Source organism: Stegostoma tigrinum, chromosome 18, assembly GCF_030684315.1.
Source record: "Stegostoma tigrinum isolate sSteTig4 chromosome 18, sSteTig4.hap1, whole genome shotgun sequence".
In the NCBI taxonomy this organism is placed as follows: Eukaryota; Metazoa; Chordata; class Chondrichthyes; order Orectolobiformes; family Stegostomatidae; genus Stegostoma; species Stegostoma tigrinum.
The window spans coordinates 6,043,754-6,069,166 of NC_081371.1; the positions used below are offsets into that span (position 1 = coordinate 6,043,754).

The 25,413-nt window shown below is 43.4% G+C and overlaps 1 protein-coding gene across 1 annotated transcript in view; it reads left to right on the top strand.

The window, feature by feature from the left end:
- Window positions 1-737: 737 nt before the first annotated feature.
- LOC125460728 (V-type proton ATPase 116 kDa subunit a 4-like) overlaps window positions 738-25,413 on the top strand; it is a 74,782-nt gene continuing 50,106 nt past the window's right edge. The window contains exons 1-4 of the mRNA XM_048548532.2: window positions 738-907; window positions 14,780-14,911; window positions 16,420-16,498; window positions 22,259-22,356. Of these exons, the coding sequence (XP_048404489.2) occupies window positions 14,795-14,911; window positions 16,420-16,498; window positions 22,259-22,356 (294 nt within the window). The 5' untranslated portion in view covers window positions 738-907; window positions 14,780-14,794. The remainder of the gene's footprint in view (window positions 908-14,779; window positions 14,912-16,419; window positions 16,499-22,258; window positions 22,357-25,413) is intronic.

Below are 25,413 nucleotides of genomic sequence, written 5' to 3' on the forward strand. Positions count from 1 at the left end.
TGCATTTGAAGATGGACTACTTCAGTCTTAAATGGTGCTGAACATTGTGTAATTGTCAGTGAACCTCCCCACTTTGACCTTTTGATGGGGAAAAAGTCATTAACGAAAGAGTTGAAGATGTTTGGATCTTGGACACAATCCTGAGAAACTCCTGCAGAGATGTTCTGGAGCTAAAATAGCTGACCTCCAACTACCAGAGCCATTATCTTATGTATCAAGTCTGACTTCAACCAGTGGAGAGTCTGCCCCATGGTTCCCATTGATGCTAGTTTTGCCGGGGCTCCTTGATGCCACATTCGGTTGAATGCAGCCTTGATGTCAAGGGCTGTCACTTTCGCCTCACCTCCGTTGTTTAAGGCATGAAATCTGTTGTTCTTACCCGGTCTAACCTCATTGTGACTCCAGACACACAACAATGTTGGTTGACTCTTAACTGCCCTCTGAAATAGCTGAACAAGCCCCTCAGTTCAAGGACAATTGGGGATAGGCAACAAATGTCAGACTGACTGGTGACATCTAAATTGGATGGAAGTATAAATGAATCAGCTGGAAAATCCTAAAGTTAGAAAACGCAGACATTTTCTTTCTCCCTTTCTTTAAGAATCCTCCTCCCCAGGGGTGGGTAAGTGTGTATAGCTACAAGTTCATTGCTGCTGGGGTAGGTGTGGTTGTTGATGTGAAAGCAAACTGAAATGAGCTGAAAAGTGACTGCTCAATGGTATAGTGAATGATTCAGCACCAGGAAGCTCCAGCTCGAGCTGCAACTCCCACTCACTGCCCTTTGCCCACGCTGTCGGCGTTCCATGTACGCTTGAGCTGCTCTCGAAAGCATTCACTTCCACAGCTGCTTTACCTGTGCATCGCGCTTTGGCGATTGGCTAAGGACCAGAGAAGATAGTCCGCACGTGTAAGCTCTCAAATTAATTTTTTAACTTGAGTAAACTGAGATTATTCACATTTTTTAAGTTGTTTGTATTACTTCTTCGGAATAAGATGGAAAGGCATGTTTTCATAACGGTGCATTATTTTCTCGGTCGCTTCCAGCTTGTTTCAAACGTTTTGTGAGTTGTGAGGCACTGTATTTCAGTGCAGGAAAATGCTTTGAACTAGTCTTAAATTACCAAGTTATTTTAAGTCTGAGCATGGTTTGGCAGGCTATATGAAGAGGACCACAAGAGTGTGCCATGAAATGTAAATATGGGATTTGTGAACTGTGAGGAGTACAGCATGAGTGCCAGTGGTCCTGTAAATATGTTGGTGCCAGAATATTGAGTACTGACAGTGTACTGAACATTGTGTGAGTATGCAGCACACTACATTAATGTGGTGGGTTTGCCTTGAAAACCAAGGGATTTCTCAATGGAGCAGTGGTTCCACACTAACTGCTTATGTACAGCTCCTTAAGAAACACAACATGTTTCTCTTTTGCTGTCAAATTCAGCAACATCAACATTGCATTATGTATTTTTACTCATTTAGGGATGTGGGCGTCACTGGCTAGGCCAGCCTTTAATTGCCCATCCCAAAGGGCAGTTAAGAGTCAACCACATTGCTATGAACACAGAGCAATATTTAGGCTAGACTAGTTAAGGAAGACAGTTTTCTTTCCTAAAGACACTAGTGAACCAATGGCTTTCTCCCAACAATTGGCAATGGTTTCACGGTCATCACTAGACTTTTAATTCCAGAATTCTTTTTCCCTTATTGAATTCGAATTCCATCATCTGCCATGGCGAGATTTGAACCCAAGTACCCAGAACATTTTATCGGTCTCCAGATTAACAGTCTCATGATAATTCCACTAGGCCATTGCCTCCAGTAAACAACACCCATTAGAAGATGAACTGGGAATGATGGAGACTGAAGAACTGTAAGAATGTGAGTACCACAAAAGCATTGAGTGTCTCGTTAGCTGTTCCTGTCCATGGTGCATATGTATCACCATCACAGATATTGTTAACACTGAAGTAGTGAGGAATTGCTGAATGATGGGCATCCACCCATAACTGTAGAAAATAACTTACAAGGAGACCATTATAACTCTTTGAAAGTGATATCTGTTTAGTTCAGTTCCCTCTGCTCTTTCCTCACAACATTGCAATTTTCTTCCATTACCTGTTTATCCAATTTGACAGTCACTGTTTAATTTGTTTCAAAACTTTCAGGTCGTATTTCCCAGGTCTTAAAACTGCCACAGAAAATAATGCTCTCTCTTTATGTTTTAACTTTAAATCCATGTTCTCTGGACCTGCTGATGGAAAGAGTCTCTCCACATTTAACGTTTTCAAAACCACACATCCCATTCCAGAAAAATCTCCTCTGTGTCCTCTCTGAGTTTCTGACACCCTTCCAGAAGTGTGGAGCGTTTAATCCCGTACCACTTTTCATTGCAAAATCACCACTTCTACAGAACAGTCAAGTGTCAAGTCCTGAAATAAAGTTTCTGTTTTCCAAATAGTGCAGACTAAGTTATCGTACAGCAGCGTGAAGTGTCTCAGTCACAAGAAGGAATGTAATAGTCAGGAACTACAACTGGACAGCAATTCATTGCACAATGAGTCTTAGAAGGGAGGGCTGAAGCTGTAAAAAGTCCTGAAGAAGGGTAAAACCTGAAACTTTGACTTCTCGAGATAACAAAGTGTGAAGCTGGATGAATACAGCAGGCCAAGCAGCATCTTAGGAGCACAAAAGCTGACATTTTGGGCCTGGACCCTTCATCAGACAGGGGGATGGGGAGAGGATTCTGAAATAAATAGGGAGAGAGGGGGAGGTAGACCGAAGATGGATAGAGGAGAAGATAGGTGGAGAGGAGAGTATCGGTGGGGAGGTAGGGAGGGGATAGGTCAGTCCGGGGAGGACGGACAGGTCAAGAGGGGGCAGGATGAGGTTAGTAGTTGGAAGTGGAGGAGCAGCTTGAGGTGGGAGGAGGGGATAGGTGAGAGGAAGAACAGGTTAGGCAGGCGGGGATGAGCTGGGCTGGTTTAGGGGTGCAGTGGGGGAAGGGGACGAGCTGGACTGGTTTTGGGCTGCAGTGGGGGAAGGGGAGATTTTGAAGCTGGTGAAGTCCACATTGATACCATTGGGCTGCAGGGTTCCCAAGCGGAATATGAGTTGCTGTTTCTGCAACCTACGGGAGGCATCATTATGGCACTGCAGGAGGCCCATGATGGACATGTCATCTAAAGAATTGGAGGGGGAGTTGAAATGGTTCGCGACTGGGAGGTGCAGTTGTTTATTGCGAGCCAAGCGGAGGTGTTCTGCAAAGCGGTCCCCAAGCCTCTGCTCGGTTTCCCCAATGTAGAGGAAGCCACACTGGGTACAGCGGATGCAGTATACCACATTGGCGGATGTGCAGGTGAACAAGTGCTGGTTGTGGAAAATAATCTTAGGGCCGGGGTTGGTGGTGAGGGAGGAGGTGTGGGGGCAAGTGTAGAACTTCCTGCAGTTGCAGGGGAAAGTGCCAGGTGTGGTGGAGTTAGAGGGGAGTGTGGAGCGGACAGAAGATTCGCGGAGAGAGTGGTCTCAAAGACATTGGGAAAATGTCTTCAGTGGTGGGGTCGGATTGTAGATGGCGGAAGTGTCGGAGGATGATGTTTTGTATCCGGAGGTTGGTGGAGTGGTATGTGAGGACGAGGGGGATCCTCTTTTGGCAGTTATTGCGGGGGCGGGGTGTGAGGGATGAGATGCGGGAAATGTGGGAGACTCGGTCAAGGGCATTCTCGACCACTGCGGGGGGTCGTTGTGGTCCTTGAAGAACGAGGACATCAGGGATGTACGGGAGTGGAATGCCTCATCCTGGGAGCAGATGCGGCGGAGGCGAAGGAATTGGGAATAGGGCATGGCGTTGTTGCAGGAAGGTGGGTGGGAGGAGGTGTATTCCAGGTAGCTGTGAGAGTCAGTGGGCTTGAAATGGACATCGAATTGTAGGTGGTAGCCTGAGATGGAGACAGCAAGGACCGGGAAGGTGAGGGATGTGATGGAGATGGTCCAGGTGAACTTAAGGTTGGGGTGGAAGGTGTTGGTGAAGTGGATGAACTGTTTGAGCTCCTCTTGGGAGCATGAGGCGGCGCCGATACAGCCATCAATGTAGCGGAGGAAGAGGTGGGGTTTAGGGCCTGTGTAGGTGCGGAAGAGGGACTGGTCCACATAAGCTACAAAGAGGCAGGCATAGCTTGGGCCCATGCGGCTACCCATGGCCACCCTCTTTGTCTGTAGGAAGTGGGAGGAATTGAAGGAGAATTTGTTGTGGGTGAGGACGAGTTTGGCTAGGCAGTTGAGGGTGTCAGTGGAGGGGGACTGGTCAGGCCTGCGGGACAGGAAGAAGCAGAGGGCCTTTAGGCCATCTGCATGGGGAATGCAGTGTATAGGGACTGGACGTCCATGGTGAAAATGAGGTGTTGGGGACCAGGGAATTGGAAGTTCTTTATTGGAAGTTTACTTCTCCTTTCCTCCAGATGCTGCCTGGCGTGCTGTGTTCTTTTGGCCTCCTGTCTGACTACAGTAGGTACCTTCTAGTTTATCCTCAGTTCAACAAGCATAACATTCCTATCTTGCCACTGAAAGTGCGAAAAACTTCACAAAATTTAGAGGCTGTTAACTAGAGGAAGAGTGACCCCATTACAATTTGTGTGCAAGCTTGTATGTGGAAGTATTCTAATGATTTTCCATGAAAGCTTCAACTTCTTCTGCACCAAGCAAATCCAAAGTTGCTACCTAGCGCTAGGCGAAATCCCTAACATGAATTGGATTGTTTGATTTGACTTATTGATTGTGAAATGCATTTTGTTACAGTGGAAACTGTTGCATAGGGTTGCCACTCATAGACGCTAACTTCAAACACAGAAAAATAAACCACGACATGGAACATAAAGGGAGAAAAATGAAGGAATAAAGCAGAAATGTCCAACATTACTGTCCTTCTTGTTAAGTGCTCCGTCAATGTCTATGGGGCTTGAGGCCAGGCATGAGTTCCCCTTAACCATATTGCTGCTGCTGATATAAAATTCGCTACTCTTCAGTGCCATCTCGCCTCCAGCGATGCCCGCGCCATCCTCAATGGGCCTTGCCAATGCAAGTATCACCAATGCCACTGGGTAACACACCAGTTATTGATGAAACTAAGAATTTCCCATTGTCAGTTGGATTTGAATACCTGACCGTGTCTGCGTCACTAAGCAGTACAAACCTGAAAGCATTGAAAGCCTCCAAAATCCGTGCCCACGCTTCCCATTAGATCCTGCCCATGGAGCTAATACTTTGTCAGGGATCCCACCTGACACCTGTGGAGAGCCCACTCCTTCACTACGAAGTGACCCAGCAGCCATTTAGCATTAAGTGGTTTTGAGGCAAGACTTTCATCTCCATCTGAGAGGAAGCTCACTCCTAAGAGCTACCAGTCTGTCAGTCTATGGTTTCAGTAGTGCCACATGGATTGGTGGCTGTCAGCGGGACTAGACTTGGGCCCCCCTCAGAAGACCATCGCAGCATCTGGATGGAGAGAAGAGGAAGGAGGACATGGCAGGGCCACAGTAAGAGGTCCCAGTGAGGGACCTTAGGGCTAGGGGGGTGCATGATTGGTGCAACCCTTTGGAGGGAGCTTCGACATGTTCAGGTAGTCAATAAGGAAGTACCATTCCTTTTCCTGCCTCAGGACGGACCTGGCAGGCTTCAAACTGGAACACTACTCAGCCAACCATGGGAGAAACTGAAGTGGCTGGGGAATACTCTTCTGAGGGCCCAATGTCTTCCTTGCCACATATTGAATTGCAATGGACCTGGGGGCAAGTTGCTAAGCATCAGGAAAGGAGTCCATGGCATCACATTTAATCTTAGTATTTCCTGACTCCACCCACTGCCTGCCAGCCATCGCAGAGGAGTGTAGAATTCTGCCACATATTTGTCTCCTCACCCCAGTCATAATCCTATCAGTGCCACACACCTGAACAGCTCTGATCAAAGTTACAAATGACATTGTATATAACTGTAACCATCCTTCTTCTTGACCAATAGTAGTCTGTCACATGACTGATAACCCACTCTTTCCTCCAAAATCTCCTCTCTGACGTACCATGGATGGGATTGTTCACAGCTCATTCCAATTCTCTGCAAGTTTTTAATGCTGGAATCTTGTGGTAGTGTCCTCCTTGAGCCAGGAGTCCCAGGTACAATTCCAACCTGCTCCAGCGGTATTGTAATAACTCAGGAAGCCTGACTGGAAGGGAGCATCATTTCTTGTTGAATACCAAAATAGAGCAAACTAACGAACTAGCTCAGCAAGCGAACCAGCCTATGACCCGAGCTACAAATCTACTCAAGAACCTTAAATAGAGCCACTATTCATGACATACATAGTCTAGTGCCAGATGGGAACAATCAGTTCATGCCTGGGTCTGCTTTTATTTTTTTTTCATTTTTACATCCAGAATAGCTCTTACACACAACTGAATTGTTTTATCCATCACCAAATCACCATGACATCTATTAACTGCCACCAAAAAATACCCATGTAGCCATTTAATATTTACTTGCAAAGCTCTTTAAAAACAATTCTTACCATTAGAAGGTGAGGGAGAGGTAGAGAGAGCTAGAAGGGTCTAATTCAAACTGGAATTTTAAGAGGAGACTGGGTCTGCTTTCTAAAGGGCTCAGGTGATGAGTCCCAACAGGGCAGGCCATTGCCTGTTACCAAGGGAACTCAGTGTCAAAGAATTCCATCAGAAGATTAATTAATAATTCTCCATGGGCCTTGTAGGAATTATCATAGGTGTGTCGTAACATCCCTGAACAGATCAATTAAAAGTATTTATTCCAATATCCAGTTATGAGGAACACTAGGATCCAAAAATATTCACACAATTCCTGGCAGAGGAAAGAAGTTCTAGAACGATGTGGCTGGCCCTTGTAGGGTAATGGTAGTGTCCTACCTCTGAGGCAGGAGGCCTGGGTTCACATCCATCCTGTCCCAGACGTGTGTAATAACATTTCTGAATGGTATAGTTAAAAACTGCTTCATTTTGGCCTCCTCCACTCTCCCAATTTCCATTGATTCCCTCAGCACTCCTCTATTATTGATTGGATGTAGGGAAATTACTGACTCCAACTGGATATTGTTGTACCAAGAAATGTAAAATGTTAACTTCTTCTTAATCAGCCTGGTCATTGTGGTATTGTGTTGTGGCCTGAATAGTATTATGTTTGGATTGGTTCAAATATGGGCCAGAATGTTACATCCCACTGGGAGCGGGTTGCTGGTAGGCAGGAAGGGGGTAATATTCGGGAGGGATGTGGTAGGCATTAGTAAGATTAAACACCATGCTATGGGCTCCCTTTCCTGGTGTCTATCCACCTACCCTGCAAACTCACTGCAATTTGGTATGTACTAAGGAAGACGTTAGGAAGCCCACCTGCCATTGGCCAAATGAGGCTTTGGATTGACCACATAAGATTCTCTTCGTTCGTCCAATATCCCGAAAAGCTGACAGGGTAGGGAGTAGGTTTGACGGTTCCCTCTCCCGGGGTAGGAATGAGGTATTCCTCCTTCACAGGTCACCTGAACATGTCAGAGATTCTTCCAATGTGGGTCCCCAAACTCTCGACCTATGTACCATGGCCCTAACCCTCTTCACTAGGAGCTTCTGACTCCTTCCCAGTTGTTATCTCAGTGGGTGGGATGAGTTACGTTCTTATATATTCCGTTGTGACCAGAGGGTCACTCGCAATGAATTGTCTTCCAACTTCCACGTTGATAAATTTGGAGTCTAGCCAGGATCTACCCTTGGCCCACTCTGCTATTGCTTAATTATGTGTGGCCCCCTCGAGCCACCTTCAGCATCACATCACATTGTAAAGGAATGCCGATAACAGCCCATGGCGGTCTGTTGCATCCAGCAGCTGCCTGCAGGACCTGAGTGTCAGTTGGTATCTGCCTGCCTTGTCAGGTCTGATGCAGCCGAGCTCTGTCAATGCACAAGGAGAGCTTCCTCCATCTCAACATCCCACCCTTCTCCTCAGATGCTTCGTCCCATTCCCTAGCTCCTCAGCATCTATCACATTGCCTCAATGGCCACTCTGCATGGAGCAGAGAACAGCACGCCAATACACTCTGTCCCGTTTGTACGGAGAGGCCCTCCATACTGCTCCAGGCTGTAGAACCATGTCTTCAGCAGTGCCATTGTCCACTCGACCACAGCCATGCTCACAGCATGGACGGCAACTTGGAGAAGCTACCAGCTGAGTGACCAACACATTACAGCAAAATGGGTGCGTCTGCTCCAATCCAGCCCCATCCCAGATCTACCTCAGCCCTGTCATATCACATTCATCACCTACATGACTCTGATGCAGCAATGTTCCTCCCTTTGTCACACAGGAGATAGCAAGAACTGCAGATGTTGGAAATCAGAGTCGATACAGTGTGGGGCTGGAGGAACACAGCAGGATCAGAGAAGCAGGAAGGTTGATGTTTCAGGTCGGGACCGTTTGGGACCAAAAACGTTGACTGTCCTGCTCTTCTTATGCTGCCTGACCTTCTGTGTTCTTCTAGCTCCACTCAGTATCAGCGCTTGTCACACAGCAGTTTCGCAATTGATAGGATGCTTTTGACCAGCATTCCTTCTCTCTTTGGATAGATGCAGGAAACTTTCCCATTTCCCCAGAATTTGTTGCAGCCTGCCCGGTTTGATAAACTTCTTTTCTCATCAGCTCAGAGATCATTTGTATGGAATATTACCAGAAGTGTGGGCTGATAACAGCATGGCAGTGGTTACAGGGCATCAGGAATCTTAGCAAAGAACAGGGCTAGCAATCAATCACCTTAAATAAGCAGATTAGGCGTTGAGAAAGCAGCACAGCAGGAAAAGGAAACGGTGTGAATGTGAGTAAGTAATAGGGAGATAAAGCAGAATGAAGAAGGGGTAAGGAAGATTTAGTTGTAGAAAAAAAAGTGATAGGATAAATAAGGAAACATTTTTAAAATATTAACACTTTGACAACATCTAGAAATGAATTACTCATCACGAGAATGAATCTCCTTCTCTGCCTGGGCCAGCCAGGTGAGTGGCATCTCAGGAACAGGAATTCAGGATTCATTACAAGGTTCCTGGAATACAGGCTTCAAATTAAGTCAACAAACTTAAATGTATAGTCTGTATCTTTTCATTGAGTTCTGTGTTTTTGGTTTAGATTGGGATGAGAAAGGAACTTGTTACAAAGGCAGAAATTTTTAAAATATTACTGCATTTTTAAGAATCAAATGAGCTGATAGCCATTGTCAGTGAAGTTTACACAGATGTGTATTTAAACAGGAGGAAAAGAGCTAGTTGGAGCAAGCTCGAGTTAAGGAGTGTGTATAGGGATTGTGGCTGGCAACAAGTAGCTGATTGGTCTGTAGGCTAATGACCAGTTATCAACAGTTATGTAATAGGCTCCCAGGTAGCTGAACAGCTTGTGGGTGTAAATGTTCAGGTCAGAAGCCATAGGGACCTCAAGAGGGGAAAGAAACTGTTTCTGCTCAGCTGTCAGGCCTGAAGATTATCAGTTTATTTTCCCTCAGCAGTTGCAATAAGCCGTGGCTTCAAATTAAAACATCTGAGACCTTTGTAAGTGTGAAGCAGTCACCCTGTGCCTCCTGTAAAGGAGTGAAAGCATCTGAAGAGGAAAGATAAAAGAGCAGCATTCTGATCATCAAAATGATGGGAGTTGCTGAAAATGCCCGCTTAGTCTTGCCCTCCACCCATGACACTCTGTTTGTTTTGTGTTTATCTGTATAAGTGTATAGAAGGGGAGCTTACAAATTGTTAGTTAGGCTGAGTTATATGACTAAATTTCATAATCATTTATCTGTAACTTCAAACTATTTATTTGCATCATGTTGTAGTTCTTGTTAAGTTCAGAAATCTGTTTTCTGTCAACCTGGTTCAAAAGGAGCAGTAAATTGGGCAATTTTGCAACCTTTTAAAAATCTTTGCTTTTTCTGACGACTCCTGGGATAGCAGAACTTGATTTCAACCATGTTACCCCCAGAGATGCGTACCATTGACAACACAAATGCAGCGATTTCTTGAAGGCTGTGTTTACTGTGAATGCCACCACCAGGGGCGCAAGGAGCAAACATGTGCAGGAAAAACACTACGCCTGGTCTTGAATGTCAGCCATTTTTGTTGGCATCTGGATGAGGAGAGGGAGCTGGGCTGGGGATGTGGGGGGGTGAGGTAGCGGGAAGGGAGAAGGGTGTGGGAACAGTCCCACACCCCGCGCATGATCTCGTGCTCAGGCAGCAGTGTCTGAGGACACCTGATAACATGACACACAGAAGTGCTTCCTGTAACTCATTGTGTCTGACTGACATCATGGGCCATGTTTGCAAATGCAAGCCGCCACATTGGCATTATGGATAAATACTCTGTTCCGTGAAGCGATTGGGGAGCTTGATATCATGTTTTCATGAAGCTACAAGTGGGGAGACACAAAGAATTCAGCAACTCGTGGCAATTCGATGCTTGTATCTATCTCACAAATTACAGGGCTGTTTACACACCACATTACACCTACTGTAATTCTTCCACTGATTCCTCAGAGATGAGCTTTTGCGAAAATAACTGGAACTCCTCATGCAAAATTTTGACCTTTCAGATGTGGGTTTACAGGACACCCTTTCTGCAATTCCCAGAGATACAATCTGTTATGGTTAAAAACATATTTGATGTTTCCTGCTTTAAATAATAAATATTGCCAAATGACATGGAAGAGTGTTTGGAGTGTAACTATGAGTGACACAGCTTCAGGCTATCTCTGCCTTCAGTCTGTCCTTGTAATTAGCCTAATCTAGCTAAGACTCAAATGTGGATAAAGCCAATGGAAATGTGACTACAACCAGTGTGCTTCTCAAATCCTTCACAACTTAATCAGATGGCATAAAATCATTTATCTAAATGATTTGGATGAGAATTTAGGAGGTATGCTTAGTAAGTTTGGTGGTAACACGAAAATTGTTGTTGTAATCGATAGGTGGGAAGAAGGTTATCTAAGATTACAAATGGATGTTGATCCATTATGACAATGGACTGAGAAGTAGCAGATAGAGTTGAATTTAGATAAATGTGAGGTATTGCATTTTGGTAAGACAAACCAGGGCAGGACTTATATAGTCAATGGTAGGGCCCTGGGGAATATTGTTGAACAGAGAGACCTAGGGATTCAGATACATAATTCTTTGAAAGTTGAGTCACAGGTAGACAGGGTGGTTATGAAGACATTTAGCGCACTTGCCTTCATTGCTCAGATCTTTGAGTATAGGAGTTCAGACAGCACGTTGAGGTTGTACAGGATGTTGTTGAGGCCACTTTTGGAGTACAGCGTACAGTTCTGGTCACCCTGCTATAGGAAAAATACGATTAAATTGGAGAGGGTGCAGAAAAGATTTACCAGGATGTTGCCACGACTGGAGGGCGTGAGTTATGAGGAGAGGCTGGGCCTTTTTTACTAGAGTGTAAGACGTTAAGGGGTGACCTTACAGAGGTTTATAAAATCATGAGGGGCATGGATAAGGTGAATAGCCAAGGTCGTTTCCCTAGGGTGGGAGAGTTCAAAACTAGGGTACATATTTATAACATGAGAGGAGAAAGGTTTATAAGAGAATCTGAGGAGAAACTTTTTCACTCAGGGGGTGGTTCATATGTGGAGTGATCCGCCAGAAGGAGTTGTAGATGCAACTACAGTTTACAGCATTTAAAAGGCATTTGGACAGGTATGTGAGTGAAAAAGCTTCAGAGAGATATGGGCCAAATGCGGTGGTACTAGTTTAGCTGAGGAAACTTGGTCAGCATGGACTGAAGGGTATGTTTCTATGCTGCATGATTCTATGACATTGAGACATGGCCATTTGGTTGAAACAGGTGCAGTGTATTTGTTGGATAAGCTGTTGGTACCTGCTGTAGGAATGAGGTTGACGTTTCACAGTTCACGAGAGCAACATGTCCTCCTCCTTGACTGATCACTGCTGCCACCCATGACCAGCTGCTTGGTTCTGTGTCTGTGCTAAACTGTAAGGTACAACAGAAATACTGTGAGTCTTTAAGCTCCACTGCGGGGCAATGCTTGTGAACAATATGTGAACCTGACAGGAGTTAAAAATGCAATTAATAGTGCATATGGGATCCTTAAGCCCTTTAAAAATAGAAGCACAAAGTCAGGAAGTTATGTGAAACTTTTAAAACTTCATGTTAAATTAGCTTGACTCCTCTGCCAAATTGTAACAGTAGCAAGTTCTCCATGAGAATATGAGAGTGTCAACCCCAACATCATAATGAGATTTTGAAGGCGTCTAAAGAAGACAGCTCCTGCAATTAATTCTCACGTATGTTATAAAGGACAAACAGTTTCTAAAGAATGTCAAAAAGGTAAAGACAACACACTGTATTGGCACGAGCTCAAATGTTACAAACTTTTCTGCCCATTTGTTCTTTCCTGGTTTAAGCTAACTCAGCAAATGTCCAATGTATCAGATTTTTAAACTATTTGGTGGATTTTCCTTTTGAAGACCTTAAAGCACTCTATATTATAACAGTGATTTTAGTTGGAATCATTCTGGTTTTTGGGAGGAGGTTCTGATCATGTGACAGTGTCCATGTGAACTTGATCAGATGACACCAGGTCACATGATTTCTCCAGATGTTACTGGATTTGCCTTGTAAAGGTTGTGGTCTTTGCTGTTGAAAGCTTGTATTTGCGTTATCATGGAAGTTATAATGGAAAGTTTCAAGAAATAGAATGGCTCAACCAGTAGTTGAAGAGTGGAAGTAAATTACTGGTAACTCAATTAAAATGCACTGGTATCTTCTTTTTTATTTGTGGGATGTGGCGTCAGTGGCTAGGCTAGTGCTTTTTGCTGATTCCATAATTACTCTGGAGAAGGTGATGCTGAGTTGTCATCTTGATTTGCTGTATTCCTTGGATTGAAGGTAGCCCACAAGGTTGATAGGGAGAGAGTTCCATGAATTTCACAAAACAGCTATGCAGGAACAGCATTGTACTTGTAACTCTGGATGGTGTGTGGCTTGGTGTTCCTTTGCATCTGTTGCCGATTGCCCTCTTGAGGGGGTAGGCATTGCTTGCTTAGATGATGTTGTAGGATTTGCTCTCTGCCGTTTTGTAGATATGATGTTGCTGCTAATATGTGTTGATGGTTTAGGCAGTGAGTGTTAAAGGTGATGGCTGTGGTGTTGAGCTTCTTGAGGGTGTTGAAATTGAACCCATGAAAACAAGTGGGTGTATTCTACCAGACTCCTGACTGGCACCTTGCGGACAGTAGTTACTTACCATAGAATTCCTAGCCACTGAGCAGCTTTTGTAGCCGGTGTATTTACATGGGTAGTCCAGTTCATCTATGGTAGCCTCCAGGATTTTGGTGGCGCAGTATTCAGTAATAGTGATACCATTAAATATCGTGAGGTTTAATTAGATTCTGTCTTGTTACAGATGGTCATTGCCTGGCACTAGTGAATGTACTTGCTTTTATCAGCCGTACCTAGATGCTGTCCAGTTCTTTGCGTTTGAACGTTTGTACTGCTTCAGTATCAGACGAGTAGCGAACGGTGCTGAAGACTATGCAATCTTTGATGAACATCCCCATTTCTGACCTTCATGACAGAGAGAAGGCCATTGATGAAGCATCTGAAGATGCTTCAGCCTAGGATAGTACCCTGAGGAACTCCCCAGAGATGTCCTGAAGCTGAGATTCTTTTGAGCTAGATATGACTCCAATCAGAGGAGTGTGTTGGAGAGAAACCAATAGTCACTCGCCTCACTCCTGGAGTTCAGCTCTTTCATTCAAATTATGATAATGCTCAAAATCAAGTGCATAACCTAAAGTAATGCAATTTAAGGGTCACTTGGGCTGAAATATTTAAATTGGCTTTTCCCCCCAGTGCTCAAATTTGTTTTACTTTCAGATCTCCAGCATCTGCAGTTGTTTATTTTGTTTTAGTAAATCAACATGGTTGTTGTCTTTAAGAAATAAAAGGTCTAATCCTACCAGGTAACTTACAATTTTCTGAAACTGTATTGGGAAACACAGACCAATGAGCTGATATTTGCAGTTTTTCTATCTCTGCCAATGTTTGTGTGTGTGTGTGTGTGTGTGTGTGTGTGTGTGTGTATGTGTGTGGATTTATAAGGCAATTTGAGGGCAGGGATAGAGTGAATAGTCGTATCTTTTTTCCAGGGTAGGCTAGTTTAAAACTAGACAGCATAGGTTTAAGGTGAGATGGGAAAGATTTAAAAGGGATCGAAGGTGTAACTCTTGCCACACAGAGGGTGGTGCATATGTATGGAACAGGCTGCCAGACGAAGTAGTGGAGGTGGGTACAATTAAAACTTCTAAACGGCATCTGGATGGGCCCGTAAAAAGGAAGGGTTGAGAGGAATATGGGCCAAATGCTGGCAAATGGTACTGGATTAATTTAGGATATCAGGTCAGCATAGACAAGTTGGACTGAAGGGACTGTTTCCATGTTGTACATCTCTCTTACCCTGTGTTATATGCCACTATCTGCAGCTAGAGTTTAATCACTAATAATTGATTCATGTTTAATACTGGTCTCCAGTCTTCACTCTCCATCAACCCTGGTCTGAAAGCCAGATAAATTGGTGTACTTGTGTGTGTCTTAATGAAAACATTTAATGTTTGGTATGACGCCAGAAATAGTGAACTCGATGTACAGCATGCTACTTCAGTGAGTTGTAACAGTATCGCTTACTGCCCTCATTAAATCTTTTTCCCCAGTGAAACGACGGAGGGATGGCATCCTTATTCCGAAGTGAGGAGATGTGCCTAACGCAGCTCTTTCTGCAGGTTGAGGCTGCGTATTGCTGCATCTCCGAGCTGGGAGAGCTTGGCTTTATGCAGTTTCGAGATGTAAGTAAGCATTTTACAGACTTGTATCTGAATGCAGACAAGGCCAGCATTTAATGGCCATCCTAAGTTAGCCTTGAGAAATTGTCAGTTGACTATTTTAGATTACTGCAGGCCATGTGGAGAAGGACCTTCCACAGAGTTACTCACTAGTGAGTTCCCAGATACTGACCGAGTGATGATAAAAGTCTAACATGAGTTGTTTAGTGAGTGGGTCCAAGAGTGATCCAGAGGCAGCTGCGTTTTTGAAGTAATTTCCTCCCTAGCTCCTTTGTACATGAGCTGCAGGTCTTTTACCTCCTTTCCTTGCATGATGCTCATACGCGAGATGGGCCGTGACTTCTGATCTTACCCATCACCCCTCTGTGATTGACCTTACCCAGACACCTTAATGCTCCCCCTGTTGCTTAGATTATTTTTCCAGCTTTCTCTCACATTCTTGGTGTTAGAAATAACACTCTAGCATCAATAGAGAGAGAAATTGCACACAAGTAAATACTTAGACATCACATCATTGCAAATCCTCTTCCAATTTCTTCACGTGAAGCTGTAGCCAACTTCTGAGATGAAGGTTGGCCCTAATTTAGGACTGAGTTTAAAGTTCACTTATTCCATCTTTACAGACGCAACAAACTTATCTGTGTTTGAGGAATATCTTATTCAATGTTTTTTGTCTGTGCTTTCTCAGTTTTGTTTCTCTCCCATGTTAATGGAGAGTCATTTTGGAAAATGGGCCTTGCTGGGATGTTCACTTTTTGACCAGATGCTGTTGTTTTGCCTCATGACTACAACATGGAGTGCAATTTGTGGGACAAGAATCCTTTTTCTTCATTCGCTTGGCTTAATTACCCTGAGCGTTTTTGCCTTTCCTCCCATGGGTTTTGACTCCTGCAGGAAAGCGTTAAGTTCTCTCCGACATCTTCCAAAGCTTTACATCTGCTTTTTCTTAAAGCTGTGAGGCTTGAGAATGTGTAAAGCAAGCTGCAGATGTGGGGCCTGTGTGAAATGGTGTGAGCATGTGTGTGAGAGGGAGAGGGAGAAAGACCATTTGCCTAGCCAGTATTCCCATGTAAAGGTTCTTTCCATCTTGTGATGACAAGCTGGAATGTTATCCATTTTACGAGATGCATTACTCACCTTCTCCAAATTCCCTTGCATCCTGGTCTGGTCTTCAGTCTGAAAGAGATTATTCTAGCTAAGATCAAGAATTATTATTTGAATCTGGGATCTTCCTTATCTACATAGCCAAATGAAACTTTAATGGAGTTCCCTATCTAATTAGCATGTGTGCATTTATGTTTATATGAATACATAAATATACATTTTTGTTGTTATTGTCTATGTCTTCAGATGTTTGTTGCCACTCTATCACTTCACATGTTAGAATTGATCTTGATTTGGAATACTTGTTGCATAAGCATAGAAACACCAGAGTGGTGAAATTGAGAAGTTTCTACATTTAGAACCAGCAGTAGTGGGGAGCAATACTATATTGTCTGTCTCTTTTATAGCTGAATGCAAGTGTCAACTCATTCCAGCGGAAATTTGTGAATGAAATCCGACGCTGCGAAGTGATGGAGAGAATTCTTCGTAAGTGTGCAAAAGTATTTTGCTGAAAATAATCAAGATATTTTCTTTTTAGAAAGTTAACATGGTTGAATCTACAGAGATCCTCCTGAATCCTGCATTCCTGATGAAAACAATAACTCAAGCAGATACTTAATCCAAAATTGGGACAAATCCAATCCTATATATTAAAGATTTTTCAGGCTGATGTTTTAAATTTTATTCTCTTTCTGCCCTCATTCAACATCCTAATCATATTCAACTTCTTTGACCTTGGCAAGGAACATATAGGCTATATGTTCAATAACATTCTTCTATTCTGTAAAATCGATTTGGATTTTATGGAGTGTATTTTAAATTTATTTTGCTGTTTGAGCATTGTTACCAATATACACTGTCAGATGACTAAAGCTTGCAATCATTTTTTACAAGTTTGATACCAAATCTATTGATCTGCTGCTGTGCAGTTCCTCTTCCAGTCTCACCAAAAGCAATTGAGAATTGTTCATGAGATTAGAAAGAACTGCAGATACTGGAGTCAGCGATAACAATGTGTGGAGCTGGAAAAAATCTTCTGAAGAAGGGTCCCAACCTGAAATATCAGCTCTCCTGTTCCTCTGATGCTGCCTGGCCTACTATGTTCCTCCAGCTCCACGCTTTGTTATCTGAGAATTGTTCATACCAGCTGAATAAAGGGATAATTCATGTAATGAGAGCCAAGTTATATTGTGTTCCATGTTGTCAAGTTGCAAATCCCACTGAGACTAGCGAAAGGTGTTTGCATAGATTTTAGCATCTGTGATGATTTGGCTTCATTTATCTCATTCACTTTGAGTCAAAGTTGGGAGTTGATGGCAGAATTTGATGCTTCCTCTCGAGGGAGGTTACACATGATTGGTTAATTCCTGTCCACTTGAGGGCCTCATTGCACTGGTGCTTGGACAGGCAGGGAGACTAAAAAGCAAGCTATTTTAGTGCCCGATCTGAGGGAATCGGAAAATGGTAGGGGTTTGACCAGTTAGGAGATCCCACCCCCAATCCTGTGATATCCTCCTACTACTTTACGTGTGGCATTGGTCCCTTGGTAACTCTAAGCATTTCCCTGGGAGCTTGACTAGCAGCAACCATTGCTCCCAGTGACGCTATCAGCTGCAGACAGCTGGAAATCTCTACTGGCTTTGGGTGGGAGAAGGGGTTCTGATTACTTAGTCCTGAGTAAGGCTGGTTTCTGTAAGATCCTCCCCTGAAATGGAGCCATGTGGTTCTCTCACTGAGATGATTGTCACTAGGACTAAATTCCACTGACTTTTACCCAAGGGCCCAAAAGCACCGTGTCTGTGAGTTACTAGAGTTCTGGGTGTCCTGGTCTACCCATGTTTATGCTACAATCAAGAAAGCATGTGAATGTCTCTAATTCCTTAGGATGCTAAGGGAATTCGGCAAGTCCCCAATCACTCTTGCCAATATTTATAGATGTACTATAGAAAGCAATCTACCTGGAGGCATCACAGCCTGGTATGGCAACTGTTCTTCCCAAGACTGTGAGAAATAAGTGAATTATGAACACAGCCCCGTCCATCATGCTAACCAGCCTTCCTTCCATTGACTCTCTTCGCACTTACTGCTCCCTTGGGAAAGCCATCAACGTGATCAAAGATCCCTCCCATACAGGTTACACCCTCTGCAAAAGTTTGAAGACATGTCCCAACAGATTCAAACTCGGCTTCTCCCACGCTGCTATCAACTATATGATAAATCTCTCATTCTAGAGTTCTATCTGCACCTTCTCTGCTGTAATGCTATATTCTGCATTGTGTTCTATTACCCTGATGTATTTATGTATGGTAGGATTTTGTCCAAATGGTTCACAAAACAATACTTTTCACTGTATCTTAGTACATGTGACAATAATAAATCAACTATCATGAAGTGCTGTCCTTCCAGTGAAGTCTTAAACCTGATCTCATTTGAAAAAAGAGCAATGAGGTCTCCAGATGTGTGCTTTTTCTCCCGCGCTTTATTATTCTGTCTAGAAGGGAAAATGCAAGAGATACCAAGAACTGCAGGTCAACCAGCTTAATCTCAGTGGAAGGAAATCTGATTTCTCTACTGAGATAGAATAGAAATACATCCAGATACCAATGATTTCATGGAGATGACGACTCTGGCTTCAAAAAGGAAAATCAACCTTGACGAGCCTTAGATAACAAAGTGTGAAGCTGGATGAACACAGCAGACAGATCAAGGGGGTGGGATGAAGTTAGTAGGTGGGAAATGGAGGTGCGGCTTGAGGTGGGAGGAGGGGATAGGTGAGAGGAAGAACAGGTTAGGGAGGCGGGGATGAGCTGGTGTTGGGATGCAGTGGGGGGAGGTGGAGATTTTGGAGCTTGATACCATTGGGCTGCAGGGTTCCCAAGCGGAATATGAGTTGCTGTTCCTGCAACCTTCAGGTGGCATCGTTGTGGCACTGCAGGAGGCCCATGATGGACATGTTGTCTAAGGAATGGGAGGGTGAGTTGAAATGGCTCGCGGCTGGGAGGTGCAGTTGTTTGTTGCGAACTGAGCGGAGGTGTTCTGCAAAGTGGTCTCCAAGCCTCCACTTGGTTTTCCCAATGTAGAGGAAGCCACACTGGGTACAGCGGATGCAGTATACCACATTGGCAGATGTGCAGGTGAATATCTGCTTAATATGGAAAATCATCTTGGGGTCTGGGATGGGGGTGAGGGAGGAGGTGTGGGGGCAAGTGTAGCACTTCCTGCGGTTGTGGGGGAAGGTGCCGGGTGTGGTGGAGTTGGAGGGGAGTGTGGAGCAGACAAGGGAGTCACAGAGAGAGTGGTCTCTCCGGAAGGCAGACAAGGGTGGGGATGGAAAAGTGTCTTGGGTGTTGGGGTCAGATTGTAGATGGTGGAAGTGTTGGAGGATGATGCGTTGTATCCGGAGGTTGGTGGGGTGGTATGTGAGGATGAGGGGGATTCTCTTTTTTGGCGGTTGGGGCCGGGTGTGAGGGATGTGTTGTGGGATAGGCAGGAGACATGGTCAAGGGCGTTCTCGATCACTGCGGGGGGGGGAAGTTGCGGTCCTTGAAGAATCTCCCCTTGCCCCACTGCATCCCAAAATCAGCCCAGCTCAGCCCTGCCTCCCTAACCTGTTCTTCCTCTCACCTATCCCCTCCTGCCACCTCAAGCTGCACCTCCATTTCCCACCTACTAACCTCATCCCATCTCCTTGACCTGTCCGTCCTCCCCGGACTGACCTATCCCCTCCCCACCTATCTTCTCCTCTATCCATCTTCGGTCCACCTCCCCCTCTCTCCCTATTTATTCCAGTTCCCTCTCCCCATCCCCCTCTCTGATGAAGGGTCTAGGCCCGAAACATCAGCTTTTGTGCTCCTGAGACGCTGCTTGGCCTGCTGTGTTCATCCAGCTTCACACTTTGTTATCTCCGGATTCTCCAGCATCTGCAGCTCCCATTATCTTTGAGCCTGAGAGTTTTTTTGTGCAAGTAACAAACAGTAGATGAGTAATACAGTAAGTTTTTAATACAATATATGTGGACTTTCAAGGGGCCTTCAGCAAGGTTCAATTTAGTACAATCGTGTCGAAGGGCAAGTCACGTGGAGTCAGGGAATAAGTAACAAAATCGAATGATGGTTACAAAAATTGAGAGCTGTTTCAGGGTTAATACTGGATAAAGTGACACAGGAGTTGGTTCTGACATCATCACTATTCACCACTCGAACAATAAACCTAGTCTCTGAAATCCCAATCGCACTTTGAAATTTGGTAATGCCATCAATTTTTGGTGATTTATTTTAATAGACAGTGACAAAACACAAGACGATACGAGTAAAAAGTAGTAAATTAATATCAAGCCTGTAAGTATAGTGGTACAGTTTATTAAAGGCAATGCAAGCTACTGAGGCAATAAAACAACATGCAAACAAAGCACTTCATTCTAGAAGAACAAAACTGACAAACAGAGAGGTTACAAAATCTTGGTTAACCCATACTTGGAAAACCAAGTACAGTATTCCTTCATAGTACAGAATCAGAGGCACTGGAGAAAGTCAAAAATTGATTTGCAAGGATGATGGCAAAATGGAGAGTTCCAAACTATGGAACAGGCTGGGACTCTTAGGGTGTGAGATAATGGAGGTGCTCAAAATTACACATGAACTTAAGTAGTATAGTGTCTCAGCGGTTAGCACTGCTGCCTCACAGCGCCAGGGACCCCTGGTTTCAATTCCACACTTGGGCAGCTGTTGGTGTGGAGTTTGCACATTCTCCCTGTGTCTGTGTGGTTTTCCTCCCACAGTCCAAAGATGTGCAGTTTAGGTGGATTGACCATGTTTAGATTAGATTCCCTAGTGTATAAACAGGCCCTTCGGCCCAACAAGCCCACACTGTCCCTTGAAGAATCCCACCCAGACCCATCCCCCAATATCCCACACACCCCTGAACACGACCGGCAATTTAGCATAGCCAATCCAACTAGCCTGCACACTTTTGGACTGTGGGAGGAAACCGGAGCACCCGGAGGACACGGGGAGAATGTGCAAACTCCACACAGACAGTCGCCCGAGGCTGGAATCGAACACGGGTCCCTGGCGCTGTGAGGTTGCAGTGCTAACCACAGAGCCAACGTGCCACCCTAAATGTTAAATTACCCATAGTGTTCAGGGATGTGTAGATTAGGTGGGTAAGAGGGGGATGGACCTGGGTGGGATGCTCTGAGGGTTGGTGTGGACTTGTTGGGCCAAAGGGCCTGCTTCCACGCTGTAGGGATTCTGTGATAATGTGAAGGAATGAAATGTTACACTTGAGAGGAGTCCAAGGTCAGCTCTTGTAATTGTAAGTTATTCACCAATAAACACAATGAGGAATTTAAGGTCTTATTTGCCCAGAAGGTGATTATAATGTGGAGCTTGCACTGCGTGGTGTAGTCGAGCTGAACAGCAAAGATATCTTTTGTAAGGAGAGGTGAAAGAAGCACGTGAGGGAGAAAGTGGGTATTCAAATAGGTTAACAAGAAAGAGAGGCTGTTCCTGAATCACACTAACATAGCACAAACCAGGGTGAGCTGAATCATTTGTTAGCGCTGTTTTATCTTTGAAGTCAGAATCACTGAGTGGATCAGTCTCCCTGCTGACAGTGTGCAGCTCTCAAATAACTGCTACATTTGCCAAGCATCACTACACTTCAAAACGCATTGGGAGAAATATTTTGTGACGTTCTGACATTTGACATGAACGTAAGATGACTCTTAATTCAATATAAGCTGTTGTAGTATGATTAACTGCAAGAAGCTTATGGAAATAAACATTGAACCGATTGAACTAGGAGACACAAAAATAAATTCACAACCAGGTTTCTTAAAGTAAGAAAGAAATACTTTAATCCTTCGCTGAGTGGAGAAGCTAGTTAAAATTGACAACTAAAGAAATTAATCTTTTAGTAATGAGAATCAGAATTGGTATACAGCGGAATGAGGCCATTCAGCCTGCCAGCTCTGTACCAGAGAAAATTAGTTTCCCATTCCACCCTTTCTTCATAGCTCTGCAATTTCTTTTTTCTTCATGTACTTGTCCAATTCCCTTTTGAGAGCCACAACTGAATCTGCCCTGGAGCAGTACGATTAAGATTCTAGAATTTGCTGTAGTTTATATATTTTTCTTAAAGCTTCTCCTTTATGATAGTGTTTGGATGTGGATTCAGTGCAGAGTCCCTGATTGTGAGAGCAGAACATTAGTCACCAACTTACTTACTGTTAACTTGATTTTGCAGGATTTTTGGAGACTGAGATGGAAAAGGATCAGATTGTTGTCCAAGATGATGGGGAGAATCCCCAGGCTCCTCTTCCAAAAGATATGATTGACCTGGAGGTAAGGAGGGAAATATTGTACAGTCCAAACTATCATTGCATCCTATGGAATGCAGCCACTCTGGATCCAAATGTGAAATCAAATCTCTCATTAGCTGGTTGGAAGTGTTCTATGTAAAACAAATTGGGTGTAACAACCTACATTCTAGGTACTGACTCTGAATGCTTTATGGTAGAGAATAGGATATGGTGGCAGATTGTCCCAGAATGGTGCTGGGTAGCTGTCATAGGTTGTGGAAGGTTCACAGAAATGTGGGCTCAGTCTGTGGCCTGTATGCTCTCACTGTGTGACAGTGGAGGTCCATTCTTCATTATGCTTGATGATGAGCCTGCTACCTTCTTCTGATTTGAATCCTTGCCACCAATGATGATGTGCTTGTGACTCTTCATTTACAAAATGATCTCCTCCTGGTTTATTTTTAACCAAATAAGGAATTTTCCAGTTTCCACTCTCCATTGACTTGGATTTTTATCGTGTGCATGTCAAGACAGACAGATTTTACAATACGCATAAACAGAAATTGCTGGAAAAATTTGGCATGTTCAGCAACACCCATGGAGAGAAAAGATTAATGTATTGAGTCCAGTGTCCCTTTTTCAGAACTGGACTTGAAATGTTCATTCTACTTTCTCCCCACAGATGCTACCGGACCTCTGAGCTTCTCTAGCAATTTCTGCCTTTGCATGTATCAGGTGTCCAGCATCTGCAGCTCTTTGTTTTAGAGTAAATTTTTTTCTTGTCTGGCATTTATGTGCATTCACATTTCATAAGACTGCTGCATAAAAGGAACATTGTTAGATGGAGCTTTACTCAAATTCAGTTCTTGCAGAGGACTAGTCTAAAACTTCACTCAAAGGAAGGTCTTGTGGGTAGATCTTTTATTTCAGGAACCTTTTATTTCAGTTTGCATTTGCTGTGTGCCACGTTCATTGTACACAAGGGCACACTATTTCAGGAGGTTACAGCACGCCCATTGGAAGCAGAAACAAAATGGGTTAATGTCTGGGTAAAGGCCTGTCTGTTACAGTTTAAACTCCTTATCTGACATTAACCCATGTTCACAGGAAAGCTGACCTTTAGCCCTATGAATGGAAACTTTGCAACCTTATGCATGCCATCACAGAGGTACATTCATAAGATGATGAATGATCTATCATCACATACTGCAGTGAAAACTATTCCGATTACTGCTAGTATTCTATCCATAGCATTGAGGATTAGTGTTATTCATTTATTTTTACAAATATAATTATTTCACAAGTGGAAAACGTGTAACAAATAGTTGCACAATTCTTGACTTATCCAGTACTTATTATTCCTCATTGGCCATTGACCAGTTTATTCATTCACCCATCCAAATAAGTCCAAACATCCTTTCCATTATAGTTTCTAACTGGCTCCACTTAAGAAACAATGTTTTTGCTACTTTATATATTCAACTTATTCTACAAATTGATCAATCCTAATATGAAAAGATGTAATTGATTGTAGAATTGCAACCCCCAGTTTATACTCTTAGGTTTGTGGTTCCAACTTAGCTTTTATATCCTTAGTTACCCTAAAAATAACAGCAAAATAACCTCTTGATTCTGTTTCCCTGGATGACAATTCCAAATATATCTAATCTTTTCTCAACATTTAAACTTGTAGCAGAGAATCAGCTTTCTGTCTTTTTCATGAAGTGCCTATTTCACTAGTGTACGTCCTTTGGCTCCTAATGATTAGAAATGGACTCCACATTGAGAAGCAAGCTCTGGTGCTTAAACCTTCCTTTGGTTGACTTGTGTTTTGGTTATGCAGTTCGACATCTTTCTTTGTTTATTGCATTCTTCCCCCATGTCTCTTCTTAGTCTCTGACTGATGTGTATCTCAAAGATATTTGTTTCTACCTGTTGACTTTGTTCTCCCTTATCCTCTGTCTTGCTAGGGATCCTGTACTTGATCATCCTTCCCCCAATCTGTTCAGTTCAAATGATTTCCTCCTCCTGCCTTAATACTTTTCCCAAGACTTTTCTAGCTTACTTTGTTTAAACAGAACTTATTTCTGCTGCACCAGTTCTATTCTGGAATCATTCCCAATTGTTTAAGATGCCATTGTTTTTCTTGTATCTGCCTATACACTCATTTAATTTTTGATTTCTTTTGGCAAAATTCCCTCCTTCAAACACTGGGAATATGTTTGTGCATCCGCTGTTTTTTGAATTGTGAGCCAATTCTCATTTATGGCTTTTAAGGCCTTTATATTTGTTTTTGTGGTTATTTATCCTTTGTGGTGAACAAGTCAAATGAAACAGAAAATTGAAGCCCTCTCTAATGTTAGTTGCATTAAGACACTCCATGGCACCCTTTTAAAGAGTTGGGAAATTCTCCTTGTCAATTATTCGTTCACCAACACCACTTTGTTACGGACCAGATCAGACCCCCTCAAAAATATTTTAAGCAGGTAGCCTAGACCCTAATTTTTTTCTTATTTTAAAGGCAAGTGTAAAGTGTCTGTTCCAAACATAATATGACTGGTCTGAATAATTGACATTAAGCAAAAGACAATTTATTTAAATACTGTTGTTAAAATACAACCAAAGAAAGAGGAATTTAGAATAACGACTCTATTGGAAACTTGCCAGAATAATAGATACAGTAACTATTACTAATTAACTATTCCAATATAGTAACATCCCATAAACTTGGCAAAAAAGGCAAATTTGGAACAGATTCTCGCATGCAGTTCTCCAGTCCAGGAAGGAAAAAAAAATCTAAAGAAAATTGAGAAACACCAGTAGCGAGAAGAAATTCACTGAAGCTTCCAACACTTCAGACCTCAATAGTTTCTGCTGTTACTCGGAAATCCTGATATACAAGAGCTGGCGACACCCAGTCGGGCTGTTCTCTTTAATTAAAAAGCCCAAGGTCTCCCAAGCTGCTTACAGAAGTAGTCCTCAGTAACCAGCTCACTCCCTTTACCTTACAACCTCTCTTCAAAAAAAAGACCACAATAAAATAATCTCTTAAAAGGACAACATTGTCACAACTAAAACAGATCATTTGTTGTTGTTATAT